Here is a 27,875-nt window from a genome sequence, read left to right as displayed (position 1 = left end):
CACAAACTCACTGCACTTCACAGTGACAGCTCAGCTGAAATCAGCCCTCATTACCCTCCACCCAACATCTTCATTGTGCTACAGCTATTAGAGCCCATTCTAATACAGCTGTTGGCTAGGGCTATCTGCTGCCTCTCCCTCTCTGCAGCTATCCACCTTGCATCCTCCAAGTAACCATGGAAAAGATGGTGAGGCTCTGCATTTTTACAGGATGTGTGGTGTGACAAACCAAACTCCACCAGCACACGTGTCAGACACCAATGTCATGTCAGTAAGATGTGTAGTGGGTACCGCTCTGATCAGCTCTTGTGGGTGTGGAGGCTGACTTGCATGTTTACTGCTGCCTGAAAGGCACTGATGGCCCCTGCAGTGTCATTTGGCAACGTTCACCTGAACAAAGGTATATTTCAGCCTGAATGGAACTCCAAGGGAACAAATTTGTATTGATTTCTAGTTATCATAGCTGAGGGAGATAATGAGTTAAAGCATCCCTGGCTGAGCTTCATGGACTTCTTGGAGAAGGTATAGTGCAGCTGCTTTCCAACTCTGTGCTCCTGGAAACATTAAACAAAACTGACCTCTGCAAGAGCTCCTGTCTCTGAGTGCTCTAATACACTGCCTACACCCAAGCACTGGAGTCTGGAATGACTCACAGAGAAAAGGAGAAAGAAGTAAATCTGTCTAGAGAAACACCAACTGCTTAATGAAATGGTAAGTTTAGCTCACCTACTTCATGTGTTCAGAACAATGTTCTGCATTTGCTTAATTGATTTAACTTTGCTTTGGTCCATAAATATCCCATCCAGAATATTCTTAGTGACTATATGCAGATACTTGGATAGTTTGTCTTGAGATATGTGACTTTTCAGATCCACAGCAACGCCTACCTTCTACTTACAGACACAGTAAGTAGGTCAAACCCATTATTTGCTTACATAAGTAGCAAGCTTATAAAATAACTGCAGCCCATTAAATCAAGATGGCAGACCCACTGAGGTGATATTGTGCATAGCACTGCATCCTGGTTTCAGCCGGGACAGAGTTGACTTTTCCTCCCTATTGTCTAGCACGATGCTGTGCTTCAGTTTTAGGAGAAAAGCAATGCTGATAACATACCATTGTCACAGTTGTTGCTGAGCAGTGCCATAGAGAGCCAAGGATATTTCCATTTCTCAGCTCCTTGTACTGTCCTGCCAATGAGGGAGGACTGAAGGAGCACAAGATGCTGTCCTGGTTCTCTCCCATCCCAACTACCTAAACTGCCCAAAGGGATATTCCATGCCATATGACATGATGGAAACCCTTGAAAAATGCTGGGGAGTCTGCTGGAGGAGCCACCGCAGCTTGGGGACTAGCTGGGCATCAGTCCAGCGAGTGATGTGCATCACTTGTTTTGTGTGTATGTATATAACTATAATTACTACTATCTTCTTTTTTCTCTCTCTTTTCTGTCTTAGTAGATAGTTTTTATCTCAATTTTTTTCAATTCTCTCCCCCATCCCACCAGGTCAAGAAACCAGCAGATTTCCGAGTCCCTCTTCTCCTGAAGTCCTGCGGCTTTTGAGCCGTTCTTTTCCTTAAGGCTACTGCACGAAAAGCCTCTCGCTGCTGAATGACACATCCGACAGGCCTGTCTTTGACGAAGCTCACGTTTCAAAACAAAGCACAACGTTGATCGCAGAGGTCAGATGAGTCACCGCAGAAAGAGCGGCAGGAAAGCACATAACCCCTGCTGAAGCAGAGTTCATCTAGACAGGCACTCTTGCCTTCACTGAAAGGACACAAGGTGACCCTGCAGAAGCAGCTTCTGCAGGTTGTCACTGAGCATCTTTTGGGGTGAATATAATGATAGCTGAAGCGGGCAGAGCATTGTTAGAGCAGCTTCCAGCACGCAGCAGTGCCTGGAGGCATCACACCTCTGCGGTCAGAGGCTGAGCAGTGCTGAAATGCTCTGTGTAATCGGCTTAGGAGAAGAGCCTCACAGCTACTCATTTTACTTCCTTCTCTACAGGGGTGACTTCTCTCTCCTCAACTTTAAATAAAGCATTGAAAAAATTACAGACAATTCACGTTATCAACTGCCTCCCCCTCTGAGCTTCTCTGTGTGCCTGGCATCTACAATTTCATCTTTCTTGTTTTTACAGAGTGGTCTGCTGAAACTAGTAGAGTCAAGTGTTGATCTGCAGGAGTCATGCAGCTTGGCCTAACCATCTAAATTCACCCGGTATATTTGCACAGTACTGTACCATACTGGCAGCACTGTACTCCAGATAAGCTTTAAGATAATTTTCTCCTTTCAAAGACAAGACTTAACCTCATTGTGCCACCTCAGAGGTTAGAAAGAGGATGAAAGAGAAACATGGAGCACAAAAAGGAACAGAGGAATTGCTGCCAGTGAATGTTCCAGAGCTGTGCCAGAAGCTCACCCGTGACTACTGAACCTGCTTAGCTCAAGCAGGACTACTAGAAACAGGGAGGAAACTTGATTAGAAATGAGAGCCCTACAAAAGAGGGAAATGATGCCAAGAAGCAAAAGACAGAAGATGGAACAATGAGTGAAAGATCAGCTCTAGCAGAAGTCTTTGAAAGGCTGAGGTAAATGAAAGGTAATTAAAGCAAGAATATTTCTACAAGTTAAAAAAACTAAGCCAACATCAAAGGGAAGAAGCAAGTATCAACTATCAGAATATGACTGAGTGGCATGAGTGTAGCCAGTATAATTTATTCCTATCTTATTCACCAAAATCTAAGTATTAAGAGACTTCCATTTTCACAAGCAAATATCTATCCTATGAAAATTCTCCCATTTTAAGAAATAAATAATCTGTAAACCTGTAGCACTATCAAACTTATCATACATCAAGATTTAGAGCAAAGTTATGCTTTTGTATTCTTCTAAGAATAGCTCTTTGCAGCCATGCGTGAAGGAGAAGATGCTAGGAATCTTCTCCATCCCACAAAGCCCTGATAGCCTGGGTTGCCTCAGATTATAATGCTCCTCACATCGGCACACCAGGAAATAACATTAAGTGATGCCTCTTGATGATGTGAAGTGTATGCTCCAGAATTTTACTTCCTGCATTCCAAGCAGGGTCTGAACCAGCAATGAGTTGACAATGGCATCACACTACATTTCAGAGGATGTTTTTCTTGTCTGAGGTGCCAGAAGTCCAAAGCTTTAGCCACTAAAATTAGCACCAAAAAAGTTGTTTGTGCTTCTTTTGCTTTTTAATGCTTTTTTTTCACCCCACGGATCTACAAAAAGTTGAGGCTTATACACTATGACCTGCAGGCAAGTTGATAGCAGTGCAAAAAAAGGAAGCTGTGCCCTGCTAAGCTGTCACTGCTGTGCACGTTATTCCTACACAGCACTGTTTGCACACATACAAATTGAAAAGTATAAAGTGCCAAACTCAGTTGCAGTATGTCAGGCATATGTTGCTTGATGTCACCCAGTATTAAGCCAAATGGAAGAAATGAAAGCAACAATCCAGCACACCAATCAAGACAATTAGACTCAAACAGTCATTAGAAAGAAATTACCAATGAAACAGAGGATAACCATGACTGGATCTCACCTGGAGCCAGATTTAAATCTCTTATGACGCGATACCACTAAGCACTGTGCATTCCCAGCAAAGCCAACGTGAGTATAGTGTGCTTGGCCTCCAGAATCAGCCTCTTGGAAGGAAATCTTTCAGTTCTCAGTTAGGTTTCACTCCATAAGGAATTGACTTTGTGAGGGTGGGGTTAGGGCACCAGTAAAAATGAAGTAAGATGAAGAGGTGGCAAGCCAACATATTTGTTGTGGAAAAGGAGCTCAGCTGTATTCTATTCTTTAATTCCAAATGAGTTTTGCCTGACACCTGTTACTACAGACGAGCTCTAAGAGTAATCAGGGACTTTGGTTTTCAGCCTGATCCTTCAACCCCTCACTCGTTTGTCCACAGTGTCTTTAACAGACAATGCCAAAGACAGTATGGAAAACAAATATGTAGTACGAGAAACCCAAAGTTATTTTTGTATTTTCATAGGCATTTCATTTTACTTAACATATTCTGAAGGGTTGTCAAAATGAGGCAAGAGAATTACCTGGATCTCTCTCCCCCCCCCCTCTCCTGGCCCTGTTTTCAGGGCTGTTCAGTGATGCAAAATAATGCAAGAATCCAATGTTTCATAGTATTTCAGCTCACAGGTAGAAATGCTGAGAATGCCCATTATTATGGTTCCCTGAGGTATAAATAAAATAATAATAACAAAAAAGTAATATGGTCACAAATACTATGACTTATAGGAGCGTTGTGGTTTTGTTATTGGTTTTGTGTTTTGTTGGTTGTTGTTTTTTTTTTTGCAGTCTTGCAGGCTTGACAGTGACTTGACAACAATGGATGGATTCATTGACTTGACAGCCTTCCAGTTACACAGGGGCTGTCTATCCAGGCTGCAAACTAACCATGCAGTGCCCAAGAGCACCCATATGATAGCCTTCTGCAGGGACTCTTTCTTCAATGTGGTCTTTCTGGTAAGACTATTGACTCATACCTCAAGAGCACAGCTGAAGTATTTCCAGGGCTGAGTGAGCTCTAAAAGCAGCCTCGTGACTTCCATGTGATGTGAAATCCATGATAATACTCTAAGCCACCTGTGTGAACAAGTCACTCATGTTTCCTTGTCTGCTGACATGTCCAGAGGCTATGGTGACCCTATATAGCCAGTGGAACTCATGGTGAGAGAAACCTGGAGTCTCCTACTCAGTACGTTTGTGTTATACCCAACAGTGGTTTGCTAATTCTGGGGCAGAATGGTGTACCTTCAGAGCTGCAATTTGGACCGGAGGATGCAGCCCTGACCCATTGGGAAACACACTGCAGAAAAGATGACATGCTCTATTGGAATCACCTGAGTTTTTCAGGGCTTTGTAGCCCAAGCTCAGGCCGAGCAGCCTCTCCCTGGACTGGCTACATCTGCAGCCAACATGGTAAATAAGCACAGCACTCCCTGTACTCGCATTATTAAGGCTTTTCTATTACCAAGAACATCACAGCTTCAGTCACCCTTGAGAGGGGAGAGAGAGCTGTACTACAGGGTGGCTGCACGTTTAATTTTGTATTTGTTTCTTCTTTTTTTGTTTTTAAAGGTGCAGTGCTTCTTTGAGCAAATGAGTGACATCCTAATGTGAGAAGAGACACAAGAAATAAATAAAGCAACTTTGTTAAACTAAAAAGAAAAAGACACTAAGTACAGAGGATAGACTAGCACAACATAACTGAAGTACCAACTGCCAAGTCTTGGGCACAAGGCAATTCCCAAGTCAGTAACTAGATCTTCATGTTTTTTACCACTGCTTGGTCTATTTTCTGTTCAGTGCTTGCAACTTCCATTAACGTTAATGAGTATGCATATGTGCCTTGAGGGTAAGAATACACTCCCTCTGTGGCTTCAAAGCTTGTTTATAAATCCTTCCAAAAATCACATTGTGTTCATTGTTGAGTGCAGAAAGCTATTATAACAGCTATTAGAACCATGGCTTCCATTCCTTCCTTCCCCTTGCCCGCCCTTATCTGAGGGACTAGAAAACAGACCTGAAAAGATGAAGTGCTGCAGGAGATGGTACACGCAGGTAAGCAACTCAGCTTGGGGAGCTGCAATATGAAAATCTCTGCAGGGAGGGGCAAACTGATGCCTTGGTAAAAATAAAGAAAAACAAAACCCAAAGCACCAAAAACACTACCACCGCCATCCCCAAAAGCAAAGCCTTTTAAAATCTCAAAGCTATTATTAAGTGGTAGAGATGAGACAGAAATCCCTGCTTTGTGCTCCTTACTAGAAAGCAGCTCAGTGGGACCAAGCTGGTGTAAAGGCTGGAGGCACTGTACCTGTTCCCTTGCCACTTGGACACGAGGGCAGACCTCTGGAGTCACATACAGAAGCTAAGAACCAACTCCACTCCACTCCAGTGACATCAGGGTATGTGCCTTCTGCCTCTGGCTTTGACTTTTCTTCCACGATTCCCAGCTCCTTTCTCCCACTGTGCACAGTTTAAGGTTAAGCCCTCTCAAGCCTCACAGTTTAGAAGAGATACATTACAGTGCACAAAAAATAACATGTAATGCAGCTCTGAGATCAAGAATCAGATGAGCATATGGGCAAGAAGACAGGCACTGCTTTACATATGGCTTGCCTTATCCCTGCATAGCCCACACCCACACCCTCATCCCACACAGCAGTGCCGCCTTCCCCAGCACTCATGCCCCAGTTCCAGCTGCACAGCAGCACCAACAGCCACGGTGATGCCCAGCACACGCTGCGAGGGAGCCTGAATTCCTCCACTCCACTGTCTGGGCACAGGCTGCCAGCCCTGGCAGGAGGAGGGAAACAAGCTGTGCAGGAGCAGTGACATCTGAAACCGCCCGTGGCTGCACCCACCAGCACTCATCAGTCATTCCCTTTAGACTTGTTAGGTCTCAGCAGGGCTCTGTAGCACTATTTCTTCCTTTAGCAGGCACAGATGAAAAGATACAGGAGTAAGATCTGGCTGTAAGGAAGGATGTGACACTGTCCTACAGAGGACACAATTTCAAAATGCACATTAAATACATTATTAGCTAATGAAGGAAATAAAAGGAAACCAGCACCTTTTTTAAGACAGCAAAAGCTCTAAAGCATTGAAGCTCTGTTTAATGAGAGTAACAAAAGTTCAAGTTTACAAGGCAGAGTCCCCAGTCTAGTTGACAGGAAACTAGATTTACGAGAGAGACCAGCTGGACTGCAACCCCAGTTACAGTTAGTGTAATTGCTTTTCTCCAGAGGATAATTTTCCCCACAAGTCACCCACTTTCAGAGATTGCTGGGCAACTGACAGAGGCTTCCTCTGCATGGGGTCAGAAGGCAGTGAGAAGGCCAACTCCTTCCACACCAGGCACTCAGCAGGAAAGCCCTGAACGAATTTAATGGGTTCCAGAGCTGGGATCCCTGCAGTATTTTCAGTTACAGACCTACACCTCCCATGGGCTCTGGCAGGAACAGAATTACAGCAGCAGACAGGATTTCCAAAATCTCACTGTGGTTTCTAATGGACATTTGTGGGCAGGTTTATGTGTACATGCGTGCACACACAATCAGCGTTTACATTATATGTATAATAAGCAATATATATGTAATATATATGTATATTAGGTATACATTAATTATATTTTATATGTATGTATTATATGTTATATTATATGTACATGTATGTTTATTTATATGTTAGGTAGACACCATGCAAATCACTGAACAAGTTCAGAAAATTTTAACCCCAAATATTTTTAAAATGCAATTCACTTATTTTCATTCATTTAGGTGCTCAGTAGGTCTGGAAACCTTTCTTGTGGATAGGCAGCCATCACATCAGAAGCCAGCATTTGAGGTTGGTTGCATTCATCAATTAAATTGTTTTATGACTTCCTTTTTCTATAAGCTTGGGCACTGAAAGTACCTCAACTAGTTAAAGTGCGTTTTGTCATTAAAAAGCCCCTCAGGATCAAGGTTAGATGTGTCTTACTTGCTGAAACAAGTTATTTAAAATCATGTTATCTAAAAATTCTGTTCAGTTCAATTCTCACTTCCAATGTGTGATGTAAGGGGCACAGTATATTTATCTGCTGTTCCTACCAGGGATTGAAAACCCAGCAGAAAGCCAGCCCACGTTTCTAAAAACAACTTTCTAGAAATCTGTCTCAGAGAAGTAAAGGATTTGGTGGAAGGCTCTCTGTGGGTGCATATGGGAGGCAGCCAGAAGAGTAAAAAAGAAATAGTGAAGTTTAAGAGAAGGCACAAAGCATGTGTGGCATCACACCAACAGAAATGAAGTGAAGGAGAATCAGACCTTCACTTTGGAGACTGCTCATGCAGACACAGCCAAGGTAGACTTGATGAAACACAAACAGAAGTGTTATCACGCTACTGCATAATGAGACAGGGTTAACAGGTGTCTTGACAACATAATAGATTTTCACATTCCCACAAATTTGGAAGCAAGAGCACTTATAGAAAAGTTTACAAAGCCTCTGTGGCTGTTATGATGCTACTCGTGTTTCAAGAGGAAAAAGTCTTTCAGGCTCATGACCAAATTTTTCCTGCAACTTATTCCTGCAGTGAAGTCAGACGCATACTCAAAATATAATCTCCCATTATGGTGGATGTTATGATGTGATGGATTTAGAGTTTTAACTTTACTATAATTGGTAAAAGAATAAAAGTAACCATCAGCTACTGCTTTTGTTGGTACAAACTTGGATCACTATTAAAAAGCTGAATAAAAATGAGTGGTGAGGCTGTCCCCGGTTGCCTAGGAAATGCAGCAAATTCTTTTTGAAAGTAACCACCAGGTCAGACAGTCAATATTGTAGTTTGAATTATTCTGCATTGCCATAAAAAATGAGTGTGGAACAATTTTTTCACAGTTTCTTTCTATAGATTCTGCAATAGATGATGGAGAAACAATGGAGTTTTTCACCATTGTTTTTCATAGCTTCTGGAAAGAGCTGTAGATATGTAGCCTGAAAATGCTGCAAGCATATGCAAATGTGTGAGAGCATATACAAATACTTAGGTACAACACAGGCAAAAGTAAATAAAATTCAAATCTGCATGTTCTTGGATTTCAGCTCCTAAAAACCTCCCTAGGAGTGTATGAAAAGCATTTTAGAAGCCCAGCCTGTTCATCTGAACACAATACTCTAACATCTCTGACTGTATCTCATAATTTGAAGTTGTACTGCTTTCTTCAAAACAATCCTACAATCTGATCTTACTTTAGATACAACACTTTGGTGAAACCCCTCTAAGTTTGGCATGTATTAAACGAGATAAAAAGGGCAGATGTTCTGAACACGGGAGTATAACAGTATGATTGAAAAGTTATGTCAGTTCAAAATCTCCAGGAACTTCTTCATGATAGTCTAAAGGTGCCCATAGCTGTAGCATGTATAAACGAGCAGGATGAATAGAATTCAGGTAATATAGTAAGCACCACAGATGTTCTTAATATCATGTATCACTGAAAATCATCACATGATGCGATAGATCACATACAGCCTGCATAGTGTGGGAGGAGCAAAGTGGCCTTGGAAACAGAAATGTCAATCAATTTCAAATGTTCAAATCTATCAGCAGGAATGTGATCCCATATTATGTTCTAGGTATCAAATTTAAGATAGAAGGGAGAGATGTGGAGAAGGAAGGGAAATTTTAAGAACCTTGCATGATGATAATGCTGAAGAAAACTGTTTCATGGGGATACGGACTGCTTCAGAAACCTATCACAGATTCTGTGAGACAGACAAACACATGGGTGTATTTCAATTACTATTATCACTGTTAGTACTATCTTAAAGGCTGTCGAAGTTTCCTGTTTCTCAATAAAGGAGGAAAAGGGCTGGAGGGTAGATGTGAAACAAACCCCATCCCCAACCATCCCAGAGAGAATACCAAGCCAGATCTATCCAAGTACTCACTGATGTTGTGTGACTCGATACACCCTTGCAAGAATATTCATTTTACAGGTTAGAAAGTGTTAGAGCCCATTTGTACTGCTCTCACTGCAGAATAAGCTTCCTTTAGCCTCTGTGATTCTTGTGCAGTTTCAGAGATAAAAAGTTCTAGTGAATACTAAAGAAATGTTAAAGTATTTCAAAATGCAGTATTTTTAAACTAGTTTTTGAGCAACTTTAAAGCACCTACCTTTACTCTTCACAGCCTATGTAACCAGCGTTGTGCCATGCATTCTGTTTTGTATTAAATGAAATGACTATCTGATATGAGATATTAAATCTGTTTGTGGCACAAATCTGAATATGTTTATGTAAGCTTTAGTCCTACATAGTTAAACTGCTTTTATCAAGGGCAGCTACTCAGTGTTTAGATTTTTCTTGTTAGTCTGATCCACGGAGTTGGTGTAGTGGTATTGCAGGGGACAAGCTATGGAAAGTAATGATAAATGTCATATGCAAAATAACTGTGAACAGCAGCTTTAATATGCCAGGAGTTTTGTTCAGCAAGTGTTCATCCTTGTAAGCATAGACATATGTGCTACCAGCTGAAATGGATATTCCTTTGCATCTTTCTTATCACCAGTGACCTTACAAATTAGATTTACTTTAGAGTTTGTAGCATATGCATAACTAAGCAGTATTTCTGGCCACAGGACAGACAAAAGGGACGTTCAGTAAGAGTTGAACATACTGTACGGGATGTCAAAAGTGATACCTAACACTGCCGTGAGAAAGATCAGCTCCAGCCCAAAACACTTGTCCCTAGGGGATTCTCCTTACAGTTCATACTGTGAAGTAGTCATCCTGATCTCTCCTAGCAGGGGGTGCAGCTGGTCCTACTGCTGCACAAAATGCACTTCCAGCATGAAAGGAGGAAGAACCCTATACAGTTAGGTCACCTTAGTAATTCAGAGCAAGGAAGAGGCAGCCCTTTAATTCTTCATTGAGGAAGAACCTCACCAAAACACTAGTTTGCACAGTGCTAGTAATCACGGTGCTAAGTCCTTGGCTGGTGTACAAGTGACATTATTCTGTATACCATCTGACAGCAATATCTTCTTCCCTCCATTTTGAATGTGTTCGGCTAATTCCTCCATTATATAACAAGGCCAGCATGAGTGGCGTGGTTCTGTGAGAAATGTTACTGGATATTTTTGCTGGCTCAGGAGAAACACGCATGCAATACTTAAACACAAGATTATCAACCACCTAATCTTAACACTGGGTCTATAAAATGTTTCTTCTAGACAGTTACAGTGTTTACCTTCAGTCCTGTCCGGTAGTTTGCCACTCTTACTTGTTGTTCCAGTGTTGACTGTTTCAGATGAGGTGCTCAGTTTGGTGTTGGGATCTCGCTTAGGTTTTGGTGGTGGCTGTTTACGAGAGCTGCTACTTTCATCATCAGTTCCTCCAACAGAATGAAGAGACTGGGATCTCACAGCAAAGCCACTGGAACAAGGATGTGGCAGTCTGTCCTGAGGAGCAGGCATGGTCATAAATCCCATACGGAAATGCTTCCCCACGTAGCTTCCTTCATTTCCTCTCACTACTTCTCCACCTATGCTGTAACAGAAAACACACACACAAGTAAATGATTCAGCTTTGTCTCAGCTTTACCTGAAATCAGGGCCTCAGTTTGGTCTGTGCTTTGCAGACACTACTTTTTGCCTAGTAAACAAGCTGTGTTCTTTCCTTAAATCAAGATGACTACTAGAATGTAGCTATCAGTTTTTCAGTGCAACCTGCCAACAAGTGAAATGTAGATAAGACTGCTATGCACTCGCTCCAAATTTTACAAGAATCAAATTGAGAAATGCTTCTGTTCAGTTTTTACAGCACTGTGGCTTGAAATTGCCAACGGAGCAAAATTTGAACATCAGAACTCCAAACTCAAGGTTTTTAGGATGACAAGAGACTGCCAGTAGGGCAAAGAATACTACTTTAGAAATGCAACATTGTGCATTGATTTGCACTCATCTTTGACTACAGACATACACAAGTACCTTGGGAAATAAGGCTCTTGGCACCCAATCAATCATTCCCCTTCAGACTAAGCTTTGGGATATAAGAAACTGAAAATTAACACATGAAGCTGCAACACAAGCTCCATCAGACTAATAAGATGCAAGTGTAGACAATGAAAAGGCAATGTGCTGTGGAACTGCAGGAAGAAAGTAACGTCCAACTGTTTAGAAACACAGGTAAAGAAGAAGGAAAGCTCAGCTGAAACAAGCATAGTCATTTCAAGTACTACATTCTTTTGGGGATGGCACTACTGAGAACCTGGTATTATTTCTGCTACGCTCATACAAGCTTATCAGTTCTGAAACGCGGTTCTTACTGATGCTTATACTGCTAACCTACAGCACATTTCAATTAAGGCCATTCAGCGACCATGTAAAGAAACCCAGTAACACATAGAAGGTCAACACAGCCTTGTTTGCAAAGAGGTTTGAAATGGTACCACTGCAGGTATGTAGAGATGTCAGTATGAGAACTGTAAAGTCTCAGAAAGCCCTAATTACCTCCTGTTTCCCCTTCACACAGAATGAAGCTCTGAACAGGGTCAATCTGCTCCTCTGTAAGTTTCCTACTTGATGTTGCCTAGGGCTGGTGTAATTTATTTTGTGCTGAAAACATCTCCTTCTCTGAAAGACAAGCACATTTCTCAATAGAAGAGTGAATAAGGTCAGTTCATTTCCTGATACTGCCCCTAGCAGATGGTAGATCTTCATCTTCTTTGTAGGTTACATAGAGACTGTTGTACCTAGTTGTTGTAAAGCATCAGATTGGCACTGTGCAGTGGGTAATTTTGTGTATGGTAAAGCAAAATCTTTATTATTTTACTGAAGTCTCTGCATTTTTATTTTAGTTTTGGTTAATGGAGAGATCTGCTTTCTAAATTGGTAGCAACGGTGCAGTTCTATATAAAGATGCGTCCAGAGGTACTGACACACATCCACATGCAGACACACAAACCTGCACACATGCATGCTACATGTACACACACACTGGTCCATGTTCAGAACCAAGTTATTACCAAATCCTAATTGGCATCAGCTCCACAGGGATTTGCAGCCAGAAAGATCAAAAGGTAGAACTCATTAATTTGAAGATTAATAAAAAACCTGCAGCCAGTTCTAGTGATTAACTATGCCTCTACTAATCTTTCATAAATGGTTCTGAAAATAATATAATCCTCTAATGCTAGACTACAAAAAGTGCCCGACGCATTATTTAAAGAAGATTATTATCCAAACATGCTGAAGAACACAGGTGGGGAGTCTGCTTCCTTCCTTAGGTCCATTGTATAAATTACATTTAGCAAAAAAAATTTCAGATCACCATGTGCCTGACATTACAATTCTTACCAAGTTACTCTATTCACTGAATGCATTTACTGCACTTATGCGTGAAGGTGCTTAGCCTACACATTGTAGTGCAGATCCTGTTCTGGATGCACTTACAGAAATTACACTGAAGTAAAAGGACTTGAATCTTATAATCCAGAAATAAAAATGCACCATCTCAGAAAACAATGAAATCCTGTATTCTCTTGTTCCTTCCCTCCCCATCATTTCTTTTTTAACTCTTTACCAAACTCCTTTTAATGTCACAGGTAAAATCTCGCCTCTCTTGCTCACTACAGTTGAGAAAAAACGGCCTGTAGCCAAAGAGGTGGCAGGCAGAGATGGAAACAGATCTTGGTCTTCTGCTCAATGGCTGGAGTAGATCTGGCCTTACTGCTCTGTACCATCTGCTCAGCAACTGGACAAAGAAAGGAGAACACAATTTCCCTCTTCAGCCACATTTAAAGACAGTCCATTTCTCTTCAGCTAAAGGCTGGGCATGGCAAGCTATGCCCAGCTGAAGAAGATAAGCCTCCAATTGTCAGTCCTCAGCCTTACTCATTGACCAGGATCCTAAAGGCTTAGGTTTGTTACTTATACTGGTGATGATGCCTGAAGCAGTGGGTGTTTTCTAGCACAATTTGACTAGTAACCACAACCATAATACCAGATGGAGTGCCAAGTCCACTTCTTAGTTATACAGACTGAATTCCACCACGCTGCAAAGAAGAGTCCCTCCAGGCTCATGCCCAGAGAATAAGTGCAAAAGCAGAATGACACAAATCAAATGCTGCAACCTTTGCCTTCTGGCAGCAGCATGCTACAATTCAATTTGGACTTGTGCAACTCAGCTTTGCAATGCACAGCACTGCTGATGGTACAGCATGAAACCAGACAGCACTAAAGGATTTATATCTACACTCCTCCTTCCTGCAACCACAGGAGCTGGCTGGAGCTGATGTATGCTCTGCTACTCCACAACAGGCTGAAAAAGATTTATATGCACCTTGCTGCATAAATGACTATGGAGACAGCTAGGGAAAATAATTGCAGAGATGATCTCACTCCATTATTTCTGACAGGAAAGAGCCTGGGCTCCTCACTGTACCGATAATGGGTTCTATCTCATTTCAAAACTGTATTATGTGAGTTGCTGCAAGTATTAAACAGTTTATTAATATATATGGAAATACAGATTTGGATTATTCCTCTGGGAAGTTTCAATTTGAACTTGGCTGGGTTCAACTGCTTCTCTGACAAAGAATTATGTACAGCACTCAAATAAGTTAAAAATGCAGCAGACATTTGTCTACAAGAAAAGAAGGCTTAAATAACAAAATTAATTGTGTGATCATTTATGTCACACAACTAAAGTGGACCTTGCTGAAAATGCAACATGGCATATGCCTAGGTCTAGAGACTGCAACTGCAGTGGATGAAAAGAAAGGGCAGTGTGGTGGAGTTGTCTCCTGTCAGCATTAAGAAGAGTGTTCTGAAGCACTTTTTCTTTGAACACATTACATGGCTTTCCCAATGCCTCCCTAAGAAACCCCTTGTAGAGCACTGAGTGCTACCAGACAACACAATTCCTCCTGCGTGCCATGGGAGCTAGGTAAGCTTTCCATCCCTCAGGATGGAAATTAATTATTACAACAAATATCAAAACAATCGAACCTGCCTTAAATCATTACTGGTGTATTTTGCTTTCCATTTCTAAAATACAAACAAGCTGCTCCAGTTGATCTTATGAGTTTGTTGCCCCTCTAACATATGTTTTAACTGTCACATGAGACTTCCAAGTTCAGAAATGGTCTAGAATAAAACCATGGTAAGTTGCTGTTCACACCTGCACTATCAGCCTGCCTGCATGTAAGCTGCAAATGCTGCAGTTCTAGTTACATTACAGTTCAGCCTATTGTGCTCTGCTTGCTCTGCTTTATCAAGCAGAAACTGGAGCACTGAACAAACTGAAATATGGAATAACTTGAACTGTGCATGTTTTTCAACAACTACAGAGGGGTTTGCATTATTCATTTTAAGGCATAACACAAGGGGGTAAGTTGTAAAGGATGGCTAAGCATAAATGAACACAAAAACTACTCTAAATGGACACTAAAAAGGTCGTTGCCACCTTGCATTGCCATGAATCATAGCAGTTCTATCAACTAGGAATGTACTTTCAAATTAGTTAAAAACCTAAGAAAAACTTGTCATCACATTTCTGAAAAGTACACAGCAAGGAAAAAGCATGAGAAGACTGCCTGCCTTATCCAGTGTGGTCTTTTTAATTTGCATTGTTCCTACTTAGCATTGCAAATAATGGTTTTACTTTGCTGTGAATTTTCTTTACTTGATCCAGGCAGAAATTGAATTATTTCCTGAAAAACAAATGAATAGTTATGTGAAAATTTGTTTTCCTAGGTTTTGCTTCCTTAACAACAAACAATGTATAATATTAAATCCCTCAGCCTAGTAAGAGAATTCTTGGGAATATCTATGTCCTGAAAAATGAGAATACCCTAGAGCTACATTTTCTTCCCAGCCATCTACTTTCCACTGTTCTTATTATTCATCCAGAAATTCTCTTATCAGTTCAGACTTACAAAGGATTAGTTTCATTCCTCAGGCACCAAGAACCGCTTGGTATTTTCCATTATCTTCATATGGTTTCCCTTTTTCTTCCTGTGCTCCTTACATGAGACTTTCTGACTTTCTATCCACGAGTTCAAAAATGGAACTAGACCTGAGTATGACTTGGATTCCTAAACAGGAGGAAAAGTACTCTGGCACAGCATCTTTGAAGGTACTTTTGCCCTTTCTGTACTGAGATTTCCCAAAGCTGGGGACCACTGCAGGTCACCTTCTTTCTCTGTGCTGAAATTTCAGAGAACCAAAAACAGCTGCTATAACAACAACAGCTCACTCATTTTCCAAGCAAGGAGGAAGAATACAGGTTTGTTATCCAGGGCTAAGTGAGCTGGGGACTTTCTGCAGACTCCTCTGCACAAATGAGAACTGTATGTTAGAAGGCAGATTGTGTAAGTGGATGGCCAAGTCTCTTCCCATCGAGACACCTTCCTATGAAGTCCCACTCTGACAAGGCGAGCCCTAAATTCATCAGGGATGCCATCTGATCAGAGAGTGAAGAAAAGAGAAATCACAAACAAACAAACAAAAAGTCCTATGATGCTGTAGGAAGATTTTTATAAATCTATCGTGAGAATGACTAACAGCAAAAATACAAAAGGAATAAAAATACTTATCTCAGAGACTGTATATGAGCTGGCTTGACCGAGCAAACAGCAGTTCATCACTCATTGCCTCTAGTCTTTTTTGGGTTAAGAGAATATCTGCTGTTATTTTGGTCTCTTTTTTAACCATTTCCTTTCTCTTAGACCAGTGAACAGCCAGCTCCTCTGCTCATATCAAATGTTCTGCATCTAAAGGGCTGAAATGGCTTTGAAATGTCTATTCCCCATCAGAATAAATTATACACATATATACCAAGGATGACACATTTTACTTTGTAGCTGAGAAGCACTTTCAAGATTAACATAAATTATATTTGTAAATTAGAGGTTGGATGCCAAAAAAAACAGAAGATATACTATTTTTATCCCCCAAACATGATTTCAGCAGACCATGAAATGTAATACTGAAGAAAGAAGGGCAGGATCACAACCATGGATTTAGGAACTGCACGGCATGTACAGTTTTACACAAAGCTGCATCAATTTTTATGATAGAAATTAAACATAGAAATTGCACACATTTTTCCCCTATTCATTTTCTTTTTTTTAAGAATCACGTTTTAGAGGATTCATTCCTTGTTCCCAAGGAGGGTTCGTACATTATTTTTCCTGCATTACTTTGCTGAAAGACTCCAAATGACTCACAGTGATCTAACATCAAGATCCAGAGGATAATACATACTACCCTACCATCACTTTGAGATATAGGCTACAGTGTAAATGAATCATGACAAAGGTCAAATTTAGAGTCCTTTCATGCACCTGGAGGAATAACAGCAGAGAGCAACTGACGTGTCTGTGCACATGAAACATCTTCACTCTACCACACACCGTTGCTTTTGAGGTAAGAGATCAGGTGCTGCTTCAGCAGTCAGGCCTCTCAGGACACAGGATGTATTAATGCTCTCAAATAAACTTTATTCTTCTATCATACCCGTTAAACCCAAGGTCTGAAGTTTGCTCCTGCAAACATGCCACAAGCTGATACTCCATCAGTGCACCTGCCTATCCGCACTGGAACATCTAGGAAGCCTTGCAGAAACTGCTCGCAGCATGCCAATCTGATCTAAGTACTGCGTGCAGAGTGAGCCCATCTAGGCTGTCTGACCCCTGATTATTTCCAGGAAATCATTTCTCCAAGCAGATATCTCAGCAGAACCCGCAGCACAGCGCACAGGGCCCTCCCCCAAGGCATTTCTGGCAGGCTGCAGCTCTCCCCATCAGCTCAGGCTGTGCTATGAGGGGAGCCAGGCACTGGGGGAATTGCCAAGAGACAGCTCCACATCCTACACTCTGCACAAGGGCTGAGAAAAACCTAAGTAACCAAGACTGTCCACAGCCCCTGGACAGTCACACAACTCCAAAAGCCAAGCAGCCTCACAGTCTGCTATCTTACAGGTCACCTGTTTGTACAATACAGGAGGTTGGGAAAGGGAGCTATGACTGGAATTCTGAAAAATACTTCAGATGAAACACTGATGAATAAAACCTACACAAAGCATGAAACTTCTACAACAAATACATTATCATCCAGTGAGCATGGAATAACCAACTGACTGAGAAGTAAGGACCCCTCCGATACAGAGTGCTCAGTGGAACCATATTGCATGAGTGAACACAAGGGCCAGTACTCCTTAACTGCCTCCACTGCCATTCCTTCTGTCCTTAACGGGCAGCCTCTCAAACAGGGCCTGATGTTGGGCTGAGCAACTGGAGTGCACTGCTACTTCCCTCCCAGCACCAGCACTTGATGCAGTGCTGGGCACACCAGGCCCCCAGGCTCAGGACCCATGCACAGCCACTGGTAAATGATGCATATGGAAAGGGCTGCAAGCTGTGAAACCAGGGGATGCTTTTCAGCCAGGAGTGAAAAGCACTCTGCTTTTATATGACTACAGATATTTTTAATTTAGTTAATTTTGGAAGGGAGATGCACAGCTAAAAGCCAGTAAATGAAAGCTCGTATGCTCAGAGTCACCTCGAATTAGACATGAACCATATGCGATGCTTAATCTGAGTGTAGACGCATGTTCATGCTAATGGAGTGGGGTTTTGCATCCTGTCAAAAATGGGTGGTGCTAAAATAAAGTTGTTTTTTTGTCATATTTGGTGGCAAACCACATGGTGCAGACTCCATAATGCCTGAGCAACTGTGGCTAAGGAATTATTTCAGTAAGATGCGAATAAATCAACATAGAAAAAAAATTTCTTTTGAATTTTTCTAATAAAACATTTCTTTGATTTCAAGATGTGATGGATGAAAAATGAGTAAAAAGTAAAAAAGGGTAGAGGAATGAATGAAATGTGCTGATGCTCTACAAATGGTGATCTGTAAACCAAATGCACACAAACCACGCTCTGCCTAACGAGGTATTACACAGTGCTTAACCCTTACCCTGATTCAGACTTCTTTCAAACAGTGTAGGTACAGATATTCTTCTGAGCCCCTCTGGGAAATTCCACTCTACTTTCTTGTAAAAATCCAAGCTCAAATACAAGCAAATTAAAGTTTTAAGTGCTTCCTATGGCCTCCAGCTCCACAAAGGAAGGAGTAAAATATCCACATTTTTCAGGTACAAAGTTAGGTAGTGTTTTCATGTTTTCATCAGTATGCAGTTACTACAAAAGCATCAGTATATTAGAATTTAAATGAGACTAAATCCATTCTAATTTACAAAATGTATCTTGAAATTTTTTATTTAAAAGGAATGCATAGTTTAAGTTCCTACAAAAGAGAACAATGCTCTCTTGGATACTTTCCCCATGTACAGTGTTCATGGGCTAAATTGGTCTTCAAGTGCAGGGAACACTGCAGCTTATCCTATGCTAGCTACAGAAACTTTCTGCTGGACACATCAGCTTACTGCCTCGGATGCTAACGCAAAAATCCCTTTTTTTGGGCCCTGAACTGCTCTGTTGGAGCCTTTTCACTTGAATTTACAGCCAGCATTATTAAACTTATGGTACAAAAAAAAAATACATATTATCACACTTCTGTTCTTCCTCACTTTTGGAGGGAAGGTTTCAGCCCATTTGCCAGCCATCTCTGTTATTTAAATAGACAGCAGCTCATCATTAGTATGTCTGCACCTTGCCAAATGAAATAGACTTTAAAAGCTAAGCACACTTTTCAGAAGTGTGATAAAATCACGGAACAGGAAAGAGAATACTTCCACACTGACTTGTAGACAACTCTCTGTTCTTCCCTCCTCAGCCTCAGTCTGGTTAATAAAACTACTTGAAATCTTATACATTGAAATTGGCAGCTCTCAGCATCAAAGCTTGGAGAGGTTTGTTTTCTAAGAAACAAAAATCCCATTGAAAATGTCTCTGCTTATGTCACATTTTATCTGTAACAAAGTGACCATTATTATTGCATCAGAATATTAATGTGCTTCATACTTAGATATAAAAATAATACCATGAAAAAATATGTTTTGATGTCTTGATGGATGTTAGTTATGTAGGCAAGGTTGTCAGAAGCTGGTTATTTGTCCAGAGAAATAAATTAAAAAGGACAATACAATGTCAGAAACACAGTTTCTTTAATATTACATGAGTGTGTGGAAAGTAAGTTTAATGCACATATTGGTGGCTAAAACCCAGTAATTTCAGTTAGCTCATTGGAAAAGCCATGTAAAAGCACTGCTTATCCTATGTGCACACACCCCCAGCCTGCCCCTGAACCACATCCATCCAGTCTTGGGTCTTCAAATATGTTAGCTGCAGGTCCATGCATGTCCCTTTGAAATCATGGAGAATGGTCCAAACGCAAAGTGCAGAAGTTGTTTCCTCCTCTACCCACAGAGAGCTAATGGGACAAGCTCAGGGGATCCTAGTGGACTCCTAAAAGGTCTCTATGTGTATGGAACATGACAACCAGCTACAGTAAACACTACCAATATTCTGCCAAGGCTGCCAGAAATCACAGCGTACTGATTTTCATCACTCACTGGGGATGTTCAGCTAATGACTGTTTGTTGGTTACTGACGCCTTGTATTTTTTTCCTTGCAGGAACAGCTTTGTGGCAAATAGTAGAACAAGAATTGATACGGAAGTTAATATAAGTGCTCCTTTAGTGGCATATTTGCATTGCTCAAGGGATCATCAGGACAGCTTATGAAGCTACAGACACATGAAATTTTGCTGTCAATAATGAAAATACTTTCCAAGCTGAAAAAATCTGTGTAGTTATTTTTAAGGACTTAAAATATTAAAAACTCATGCAACCTGCAGGAAAGGAGCATTCATAAGTGGGAAACCTAGTAGTGTAGCTCATTGCACGAGGGGTGATCAGCTCAATGCTCTTCACACTACAGGTCTATAAACTCCCTTTATTTCTCCGTTGCTCACTCTTAGAAATATTTGAGCTTTCAAGAAACAGCACTTTCTGTGAGCTGAGGTGGTGAGCTGTGGCAGCTGGGGCTATAGAAAATGGCAGACCAGAATAGTGGGTTGCTACTTTTCTTTGCACTACTAATTATTGTTGAAATCTACAAATCAGCTGGTAGCAAACGTTAGTGGGTGTACATTTCTAGGTCACATAAGCCCCTTTGAAAAGTCTTCCATCTAGGTATTTTAATCCTGGCATAGTATGAACTGTTTTTTATTTCTCACTGCTGCTCTGCAAGCAGGAGTCTACTTTAAAACAAGACAGGTAAGGGATCAGAGACATCAAGCACTGTAGCCCAGATGAGTCTGGAGACTAGACAGCATTAAAGAACATCCCTGCGGTGTCTATTAGCAGCAATTCAGCTCTGTTTTTTATTTACTTATTTTCTTTTAAAAACAGACAAACAAAAAAATCCATTCCTGTACACAGAATATTTCATGCCCCTTCCCATGCCTTGCCACCCAATGCCCAGACAGCAACCAGGGATGCTGAAGTTCACTGCTCACACTGGCCCCCAATGACTGCAAGTTTTGTAAAGCTGAGCCGAAAGCCCATTCCTTCAAGATGGTCTTGCAATAGAAAACCTTAAACCAGAGCAGCTTGAACTCGAATATCTTGAGCTATTATATATGTTTTTGGATCAAATAGACTTTCAAGTCCTACAGAAAGCACATGGCAATGCATCTTTTAATTTGCACTGCCACCACTTACGCAGTCAGTACAGAGGTGCTGATTACTCTGATTCCTAGAAAGGATCAGCTGAAGCAGACATTGTGTGCACTTCTGTGCACCTGCCCTGGGAAATGCTCTCTAGGTTTCCTGGAATGACATGTAGACAAGACTTAACACTTCTGGTGAGGACCAGCTTATTCTGGTATCTAGAAACTCTTCAAACTTATTTTTCCTCAGTAATTGAAAGATGACCTTTGTTCAAAAACACTTGTTGGTACCTAGCTATTTCACCATGGATTCATTGCTCTACCACAAAAGCATGTGGTTAAAGAGGTGGGAAAAGAGGAGCACAGTTACGGTACTGTACCTGAGCAAAGCGCCCTTGCAAATAAATGTGAAGAAAGACAGCATATTTCACACTGGCATTTTTGGGTTTATGTGGCTATTTGTGGTCACATTTTCAAGCTTTCCTTTACATCTATAAGTAACAGATGCTCTTAAAGTCAGAGTCAGAGCTCTTTTATATCCTGTTGTAGGATTCTGAGAGGGCAAAGCAAGTCCAGTCTGAGCACTGTATCACACAAAAAAATGGGAAATCTTAACTGTGGAGCTTGGTAAATGTGATAGAAGCTAAAGTTTTTAATCTTCGGATATTAAAAAGCAGTTCATACTTCACAGGTGTATCCAGTAAAATCTTTAGGACAGCTTTGGTTCAAGACCAAGTTTAACTTCAAGAGGGCTCGTGAAAGAGTTGTATCAAGCAAAGAAATACATCCCAGGGAGAGAATATTTCCTGCTATGCAAGTGACAAAACTGGGTCGTCTAATGGAGTTTCTCCAAAGCTAGTGCCTGTAATTCTTGAACTGAGGATAAAAAATGCAAATGATAATCTTTTAACACACGTATGAGTTACTTAGGCATATGCTTATTAATCTGTGTTTATTACCCTTCAAACTGAATAGAGAAACAATTAGATCCTTTTTAGCAGTAGTATTACAGGGCATGCAGATTTATAACTGATTTACAGAGTATGACAGGCAATCAGTGTGCGTCAGAGAAAGCCTACATCAGCAAAGAGACACGTTAAAGCTGCATTTGAATTTTCTTTTTTAGGACTGAACAGATGACAGTTTCCTTCACATTCTGAACACCATGAGACTGGGGAGAAAATATATTGCTTTAAATTAGAAGAAAATGAACAGTGCTAATTTCAGTCCTCTCTTTCAATTGAATATAGTAGTGCACACCAGATAAAAGAAAGCCAGACATATCTCAAAGTCTGACACTAGACTTTTCCACTTCCACACGCCACAAGCAGCATGTAGAAATGACAGCTAGAAGTCAACTGCTTTCCTACATTTTTTTTCTCAGGTGACATATACATTAATTGCAGCTGATGAACTGAAAAAGAAATTGCACTTATTTATCTATTGTTTCCAATAAAACAAAACAGGAATACAGCCAGGAAATAAAAGACTGAATTCTTGTATTAATGCAACGAGAGCAGATAAAGATCCTGTTTAAAAGACATCATTATTACTTCCACAAAATGTTTACATCAGTTGTCAGAATAAGAACTGACTGCCTATTTCAGCTAGGAAGCATTTGAATGCAAAGTCATGAAGCTACCAAAGAGGCAAGCTTGTAGGAGGCAAATGTCTAAACTGATCAAATCATCAGCATCTTGCTTTTGAAACCAGAGGGCTGAATTCAACATAATGCCTCAAGCTTGAAAAAAACATTACAAAACCAGTAACCTGTGCAGGCTATGTTCCCAGTTCCTTCTGTCCCCATATCACAGACAGTCACATCACATCCTTTGTCAAAGCCAGGCTGGGACCCTTCCTGCCTCTACTTTAAATGCTTTGCCAGGACTACAAGTTGAGAAGTCACTCAATACAGCTACAGTGCATATGGATGCGAATGGCTGGACGGACAACGCCTGTGCCAGCAAGGAGCACTCTGCACCTGTGCCTCTTGCACAGTGAGGAGTGACTCAGATGGGTCCCCTGCATCACTCAGCCACCTCAGGGCTGTCCTTCTTTCAGCCACCAAGTGCAGGGCAGTTCGGAAAGAAAAAACAGGACTAAAGCAAACGCCCTCAAAACAAAGCTCTTGCTATTCAAGTTTCCCAGGGCACGCACATGTATTGTCCTACATACAATTTACACACCTTGCACAGACAGTGTCAGTCTTGGCAAGTGTTGTTTTCCAATGAGAATGCTCTAATACACAGTCTAACAATTGCATGAGTATTCCTTGGAAATCATGGCTATTGTTGATCCTCCTTGTGGTGTTACATTTTCTGTTTTCCTTGCCAGCTTCTGTTCCCAGTGTGTTTTATTCTTGGTCCTTGCCAAGCCTGCCTGTTACCTGATCATTAGCTCCTCTGTGGTAGAAAATGCTCCTAAAATAAACTAATTCTAGTAACTTTCAATTTCTTTTCAGGCTGAGTGAGTCTATAAGCTCAGATTATTATTTAGGTGAGCTCACAGATGTGTTCAATAAACTCTGAACCTTGTTGTATTAAGGAAATAGAATTATATAGATGAATTTTAGAACTTTGTATTAGGAAATCTGAACAAAACAAAAAAATCCACATAATTCCTAACCCCCTAGAAGACTTGCTTTACTGGGTTTTTGCCTATACATAATAGAGGCATATACTAGCAACAGCAGCAGCACAGGTTTGTTCTGATGTCTCTTACACAAAGGAAACCCTCTCTGGTATTCTCCAAAGCAACTTCATAATTTTCCAAGAGTGGGCAAGCTGGAAACATATGCACTTTTAGTTAATACTTTAATAAAACCATCGAGTAACACAATGAGCCAAACCTACAAAAAGCTCCACCAACACACAGATTTTTATACAAAATTCAAAAGCCTGAGTTCCCTACTGAATAATTGTAGAGTTCTCATTCCACTGCAGTTAAGATTACGGACTATTAGCAACCTTAAGGAAATCACAAGAGCTTATGTGAGAAAGGTCTTCCATCAGTTAACAACTGTGCCTCCAAGCTACCCAAAACAGACCTCATTACTTGTCTCTGCATGTTTTTAAAATCAAAAAAGTTATTTACTTGCATTTAACCTAAAAAGAAAAAAGAAAAAAATGCAAATGCCATAAGTTTACATAATTGTGGTTAAATGGTTTACAGAACGCACACTTTTCCCAATTTATTACTAAAAATATCAGTGAAAATTGACTGCGATTTTGAAGGGCAGGAGAACAATAAGCAACTTACCTACGATTTCCAACTATATTGAAAGCACTTTGAGGCTTTTAATATTACTGCAGGCATTACAGGTGTAAGTCAGTTTGATCTTCAAAGGTCTTATAAAATATGGCCTACCACTTTCTGGGCAATTTGGTGGCATATGTAAATACACAGCACCACCACAATACCAGTAGTATGCTTGTTCTGATATTATACAACTCTTGATCTTAATCAAAGGATGAGGGAAAAGGAGCAATGGGGGAGCAGAGGGCATCCTTAAGCCTACAGAGATAGAAGGATGAAGTTTGGTTTGACAAAGAGGAGCTGCATGACTGAAGGATGTCAGGGACTTCAGAAGACCCCTCTCACTGGGAAACCCAGTCTGTCCAGCTGTCTTGTACAGTTTTATAATCTTGTATGTCTGTAGTACCTGAGCATCTCCTCACCATTCACCTATCTCTGTAGGATGCAGCATTGCTATAGCTCCATTTCAGAGGCTGGCAGATGGTGCAGAATATATAGCCAAGAAAAACCTGAGTCCATGCTTCGATTTCCAGGCTTCAGTCTCAAAGCCAGAACAACTCTTCCTCTGTCAAGCTTATCTTATTCACTGAATGGTTGGAATTGCATCTCCAAAATACACATAAATATTGGTCTGAGTTCACTGCAGCGTGCCATAGAGCAGCCCTAAAGCCTTCTGAGCAGGATGCATCACAAACCATCACAAAAGACTTGAATTCAGGAGGAAGCTGTTGACTCTACAAAGAACCTCACCACTTAATCTTGACGCAGACTCTCTGGGTAAGGAAAGCCTTTGTCCTGAGAGTGCAGAAGGGCTTTGCAGTTAGGCCTCAGAAGTGTAAAGCAAGGGCACAATAAGCTTTTGGCATATCTACAGCTGTCACTTGTTTTTTCCCACAAAGCTCACCAGTGTACTGGTAGGAGAAACACAAGGCATATACAAAAAGGGTAAAATAAAACACTTTAATGCCAATATGATATACCCCTTGGCCAATTACCCGCAAACAGATCTGAGTTTGGGAGAAATATCTAGGCATTCTGGTCTAAAAGAAAGGCATGATGGACAGAAAGGCAGTGTGCAAGTGTGTCTAATGAGCACAGTGAAGCACCAAGGTCAAGGGACCCAGTAATGGCTAAGAAACACAGAGTCATATTGACTTCCAAAAAGCAAATACACAAGAGGAAGAGGAAGATGCAAAACAAAAAGAAAGTCCTGTCCTTAGTGCACTAAGATGCTTCATGGATGAACACATATTTCCTCCAATGTAGATACACTTAACGCATAATAAACCTGAATTCATTAATACTAAATATTTATGCTCAGCTTGTAACTGGTCCAAAAAGGCAATTATGATACATCATGTTGACGGCAAGTATAAAACCATTAAAACTTGCATCAGTCACACAATACAGTGTGTCTCTGCACTGTTAACAATAACATTCCTAGGATAGTACAATTCCCAGTGCTTTCTATTAAAATAGTGCAAAACCCATGTTTTGCTGTTACACAGATCCTACAATGAGATCTCTGTAACTGACAATATGCTACATTCAGAGCTATGAACACGATTGCAGCTGCCCTCTAAATCTAGCACTGTTTATCTGGTAAACTCAGGTGGAGCTCTTGGACTGCACTTTGGTTGTAACACATTGCTTGTACCCTGAATTGTTACAGGTGCCGTTCATGGAAGAGAATACTCTGCAGGGAAACAAATACAAGCTGATGACAGAAAACAGTTCTAGAGGAAGTAGCTGTGCAGTTTGGCACTGGGAATACATTATGACAAAAACATGACTTACATAAGTCTTGGCTGTCCCTTCATTCCATCTACTCTTCTCTTTGGGTAACACTCTATGTAAATGCATGGTGCCACTTAGTAAAACATTTGCTGCCAGGAAAGATGGTAAAAGACATGGTACTAAATAAGTACTTTATATGGACCACATCCCAAGACACTAATCCTTTCAACAGGATTCAAACTGGCGATATTCAGTAAAGGAGAACATTTCCTCTCTCTTGACTGAATATAAAATTCACCTGTTGAAAACATCAGACTTTTCTATTCTCAGCTTCATTACTGAATAAAGGAGTAAAATTGCATCTGCCTTGTGTGTGTCACCAGAATAACCAAGGTGATGATAACTACTACAATACAATGACACTATCTGGTTACATGCTATAATGCTCATTTGAATGCAGATAGAAGGTTTTGTACTGACTTTTGTAAAGCCCGTCAGTGACAGAAGAGCATATGACGTATTTGATCCACATCAAACACCTCTGCCTACTGTCTTTTGATACAGGCTCACCTCTGCACAAACAAATCCAGAGACTGAACTTAGAACACTCATTGCTGGCATTGCAATAGAATACTGCAAAAATTCCCTTTCTTGGAGTAGGGAAATCATGCTAGTGTTTTAGATACTGCATCATAAAACTGGTGACTCCTTGTAGTTGCACTCATTCCCCGATAGTACTTTCACCTAAGTAAGGCAAACAGCCACAGGATGATCTGGTGATTCAACCATATAAAATGAGAGGCAAGACTGCTTCAGAAGACTCAACCTATGATCATATCCCTGAATTCCTGCTTTGCCATTTCATTTATTCTTGAAGCTAAGCCTGAGAACTTATGTCCATGCTCAGATCAAATTGTATGTTGCTACTCTGGGCAACCACACACTATACTGTACATATAAATCAATAAAGATTCCTTATGTATTTCTCTGCCTAATTCCTCTGCATCATGATGGCCAAAAACAAACCATTATTTTCTGTGGTAGCAATAAAATCTAATCATTAACTTGGAAATTCTGTTTCACCCTAAAAACATCAGATAGGGATTTGATACTACCACTAAGAATAAAGGAGAAGTAGAGCTATTTCAGTGAAAAACCCTTAGGCCTATTTACTTAAATATAAAAAGCCCAAGGAAGTCGCAGACAAAATGTTAAAGTTAGCCTCTATTTTTTATCCCAGGTAATTTATTCAACTACTGTAAATTAATTCTTCAAATTCTAATATTGACCATCTTATAATGTAATAAACAAAGGATCTCATACTGCAGATTAAGAAGAGCGTTTTCAATGCTGAGTCTATTCTATTAGTATGTGCTTATGAACCCTACAATGTTACAGCTGGTTCAGGCAGTTCAGCCTGAAAAGTGACTCATTTTTGCTATACATACTTGCAATACCGAGTAGGAAAACATGTGGATAATAACCATGCTTTAAACATAGTTTTCTGTAATACAAAAATCAAACACAGCTTAATAAACTGTGTTTTAGCAACTGCCTAAGAAGAAGACTGAATTATAACATTATTGTGCTTCTATCAGCATAAAAAAACACAACAGCACTGCTTAGCAGAAACAATCAGACAACTGTCCATTTCCCCAAAAACGTTTCAGAGTACTTCTTTGTACAACAAGTGCAA

At 40.6% G+C, this 27,875-nt stretch overlaps 1 protein-coding gene across 1 annotated transcript in view; it reads right to left on the bottom strand.

Annotated features, from left to right (window-relative positions):
- NYAP2 (neuronal tyrosine-phosphorylated phosphoinositide-3-kinase adaptor 2) overlaps nucleotides 1–27,875 on the bottom strand; it is a 117,661-nt gene that overhangs the window by 54,082 nt on the left and 35,704 nt on the right. Inside the window, exon 3 of the mRNA XM_065748218.1 lies at nucleotides 10,798–11,096. Coding sequence (XP_065604290.1) covers nucleotides 10,798–11,096 — 299 coding nt within the window. The remainder of the gene's footprint in view (nucleotides 1–10,797; nucleotides 11,097–27,875) is intronic.

The sequence above is a fragment of the Cyrtonyx montezumae genome, unplaced genomic scaffold, assembly GCF_038088225.1.
Source record: "Cyrtonyx montezumae isolate F1298 unplaced genomic scaffold, pur_monq_1.0 scaffold_5, whole genome shotgun sequence".
Classification (NCBI taxonomy): domain Eukaryota; kingdom Metazoa; phylum Chordata; class Aves; order Galliformes; family Odontophoridae; genus Cyrtonyx; species Cyrtonyx montezumae.
The sequence above is the reverse complement of the archived record's forward strand: the minus strand, read 5'-3'. Positions and strand labels throughout refer to the sequence as shown.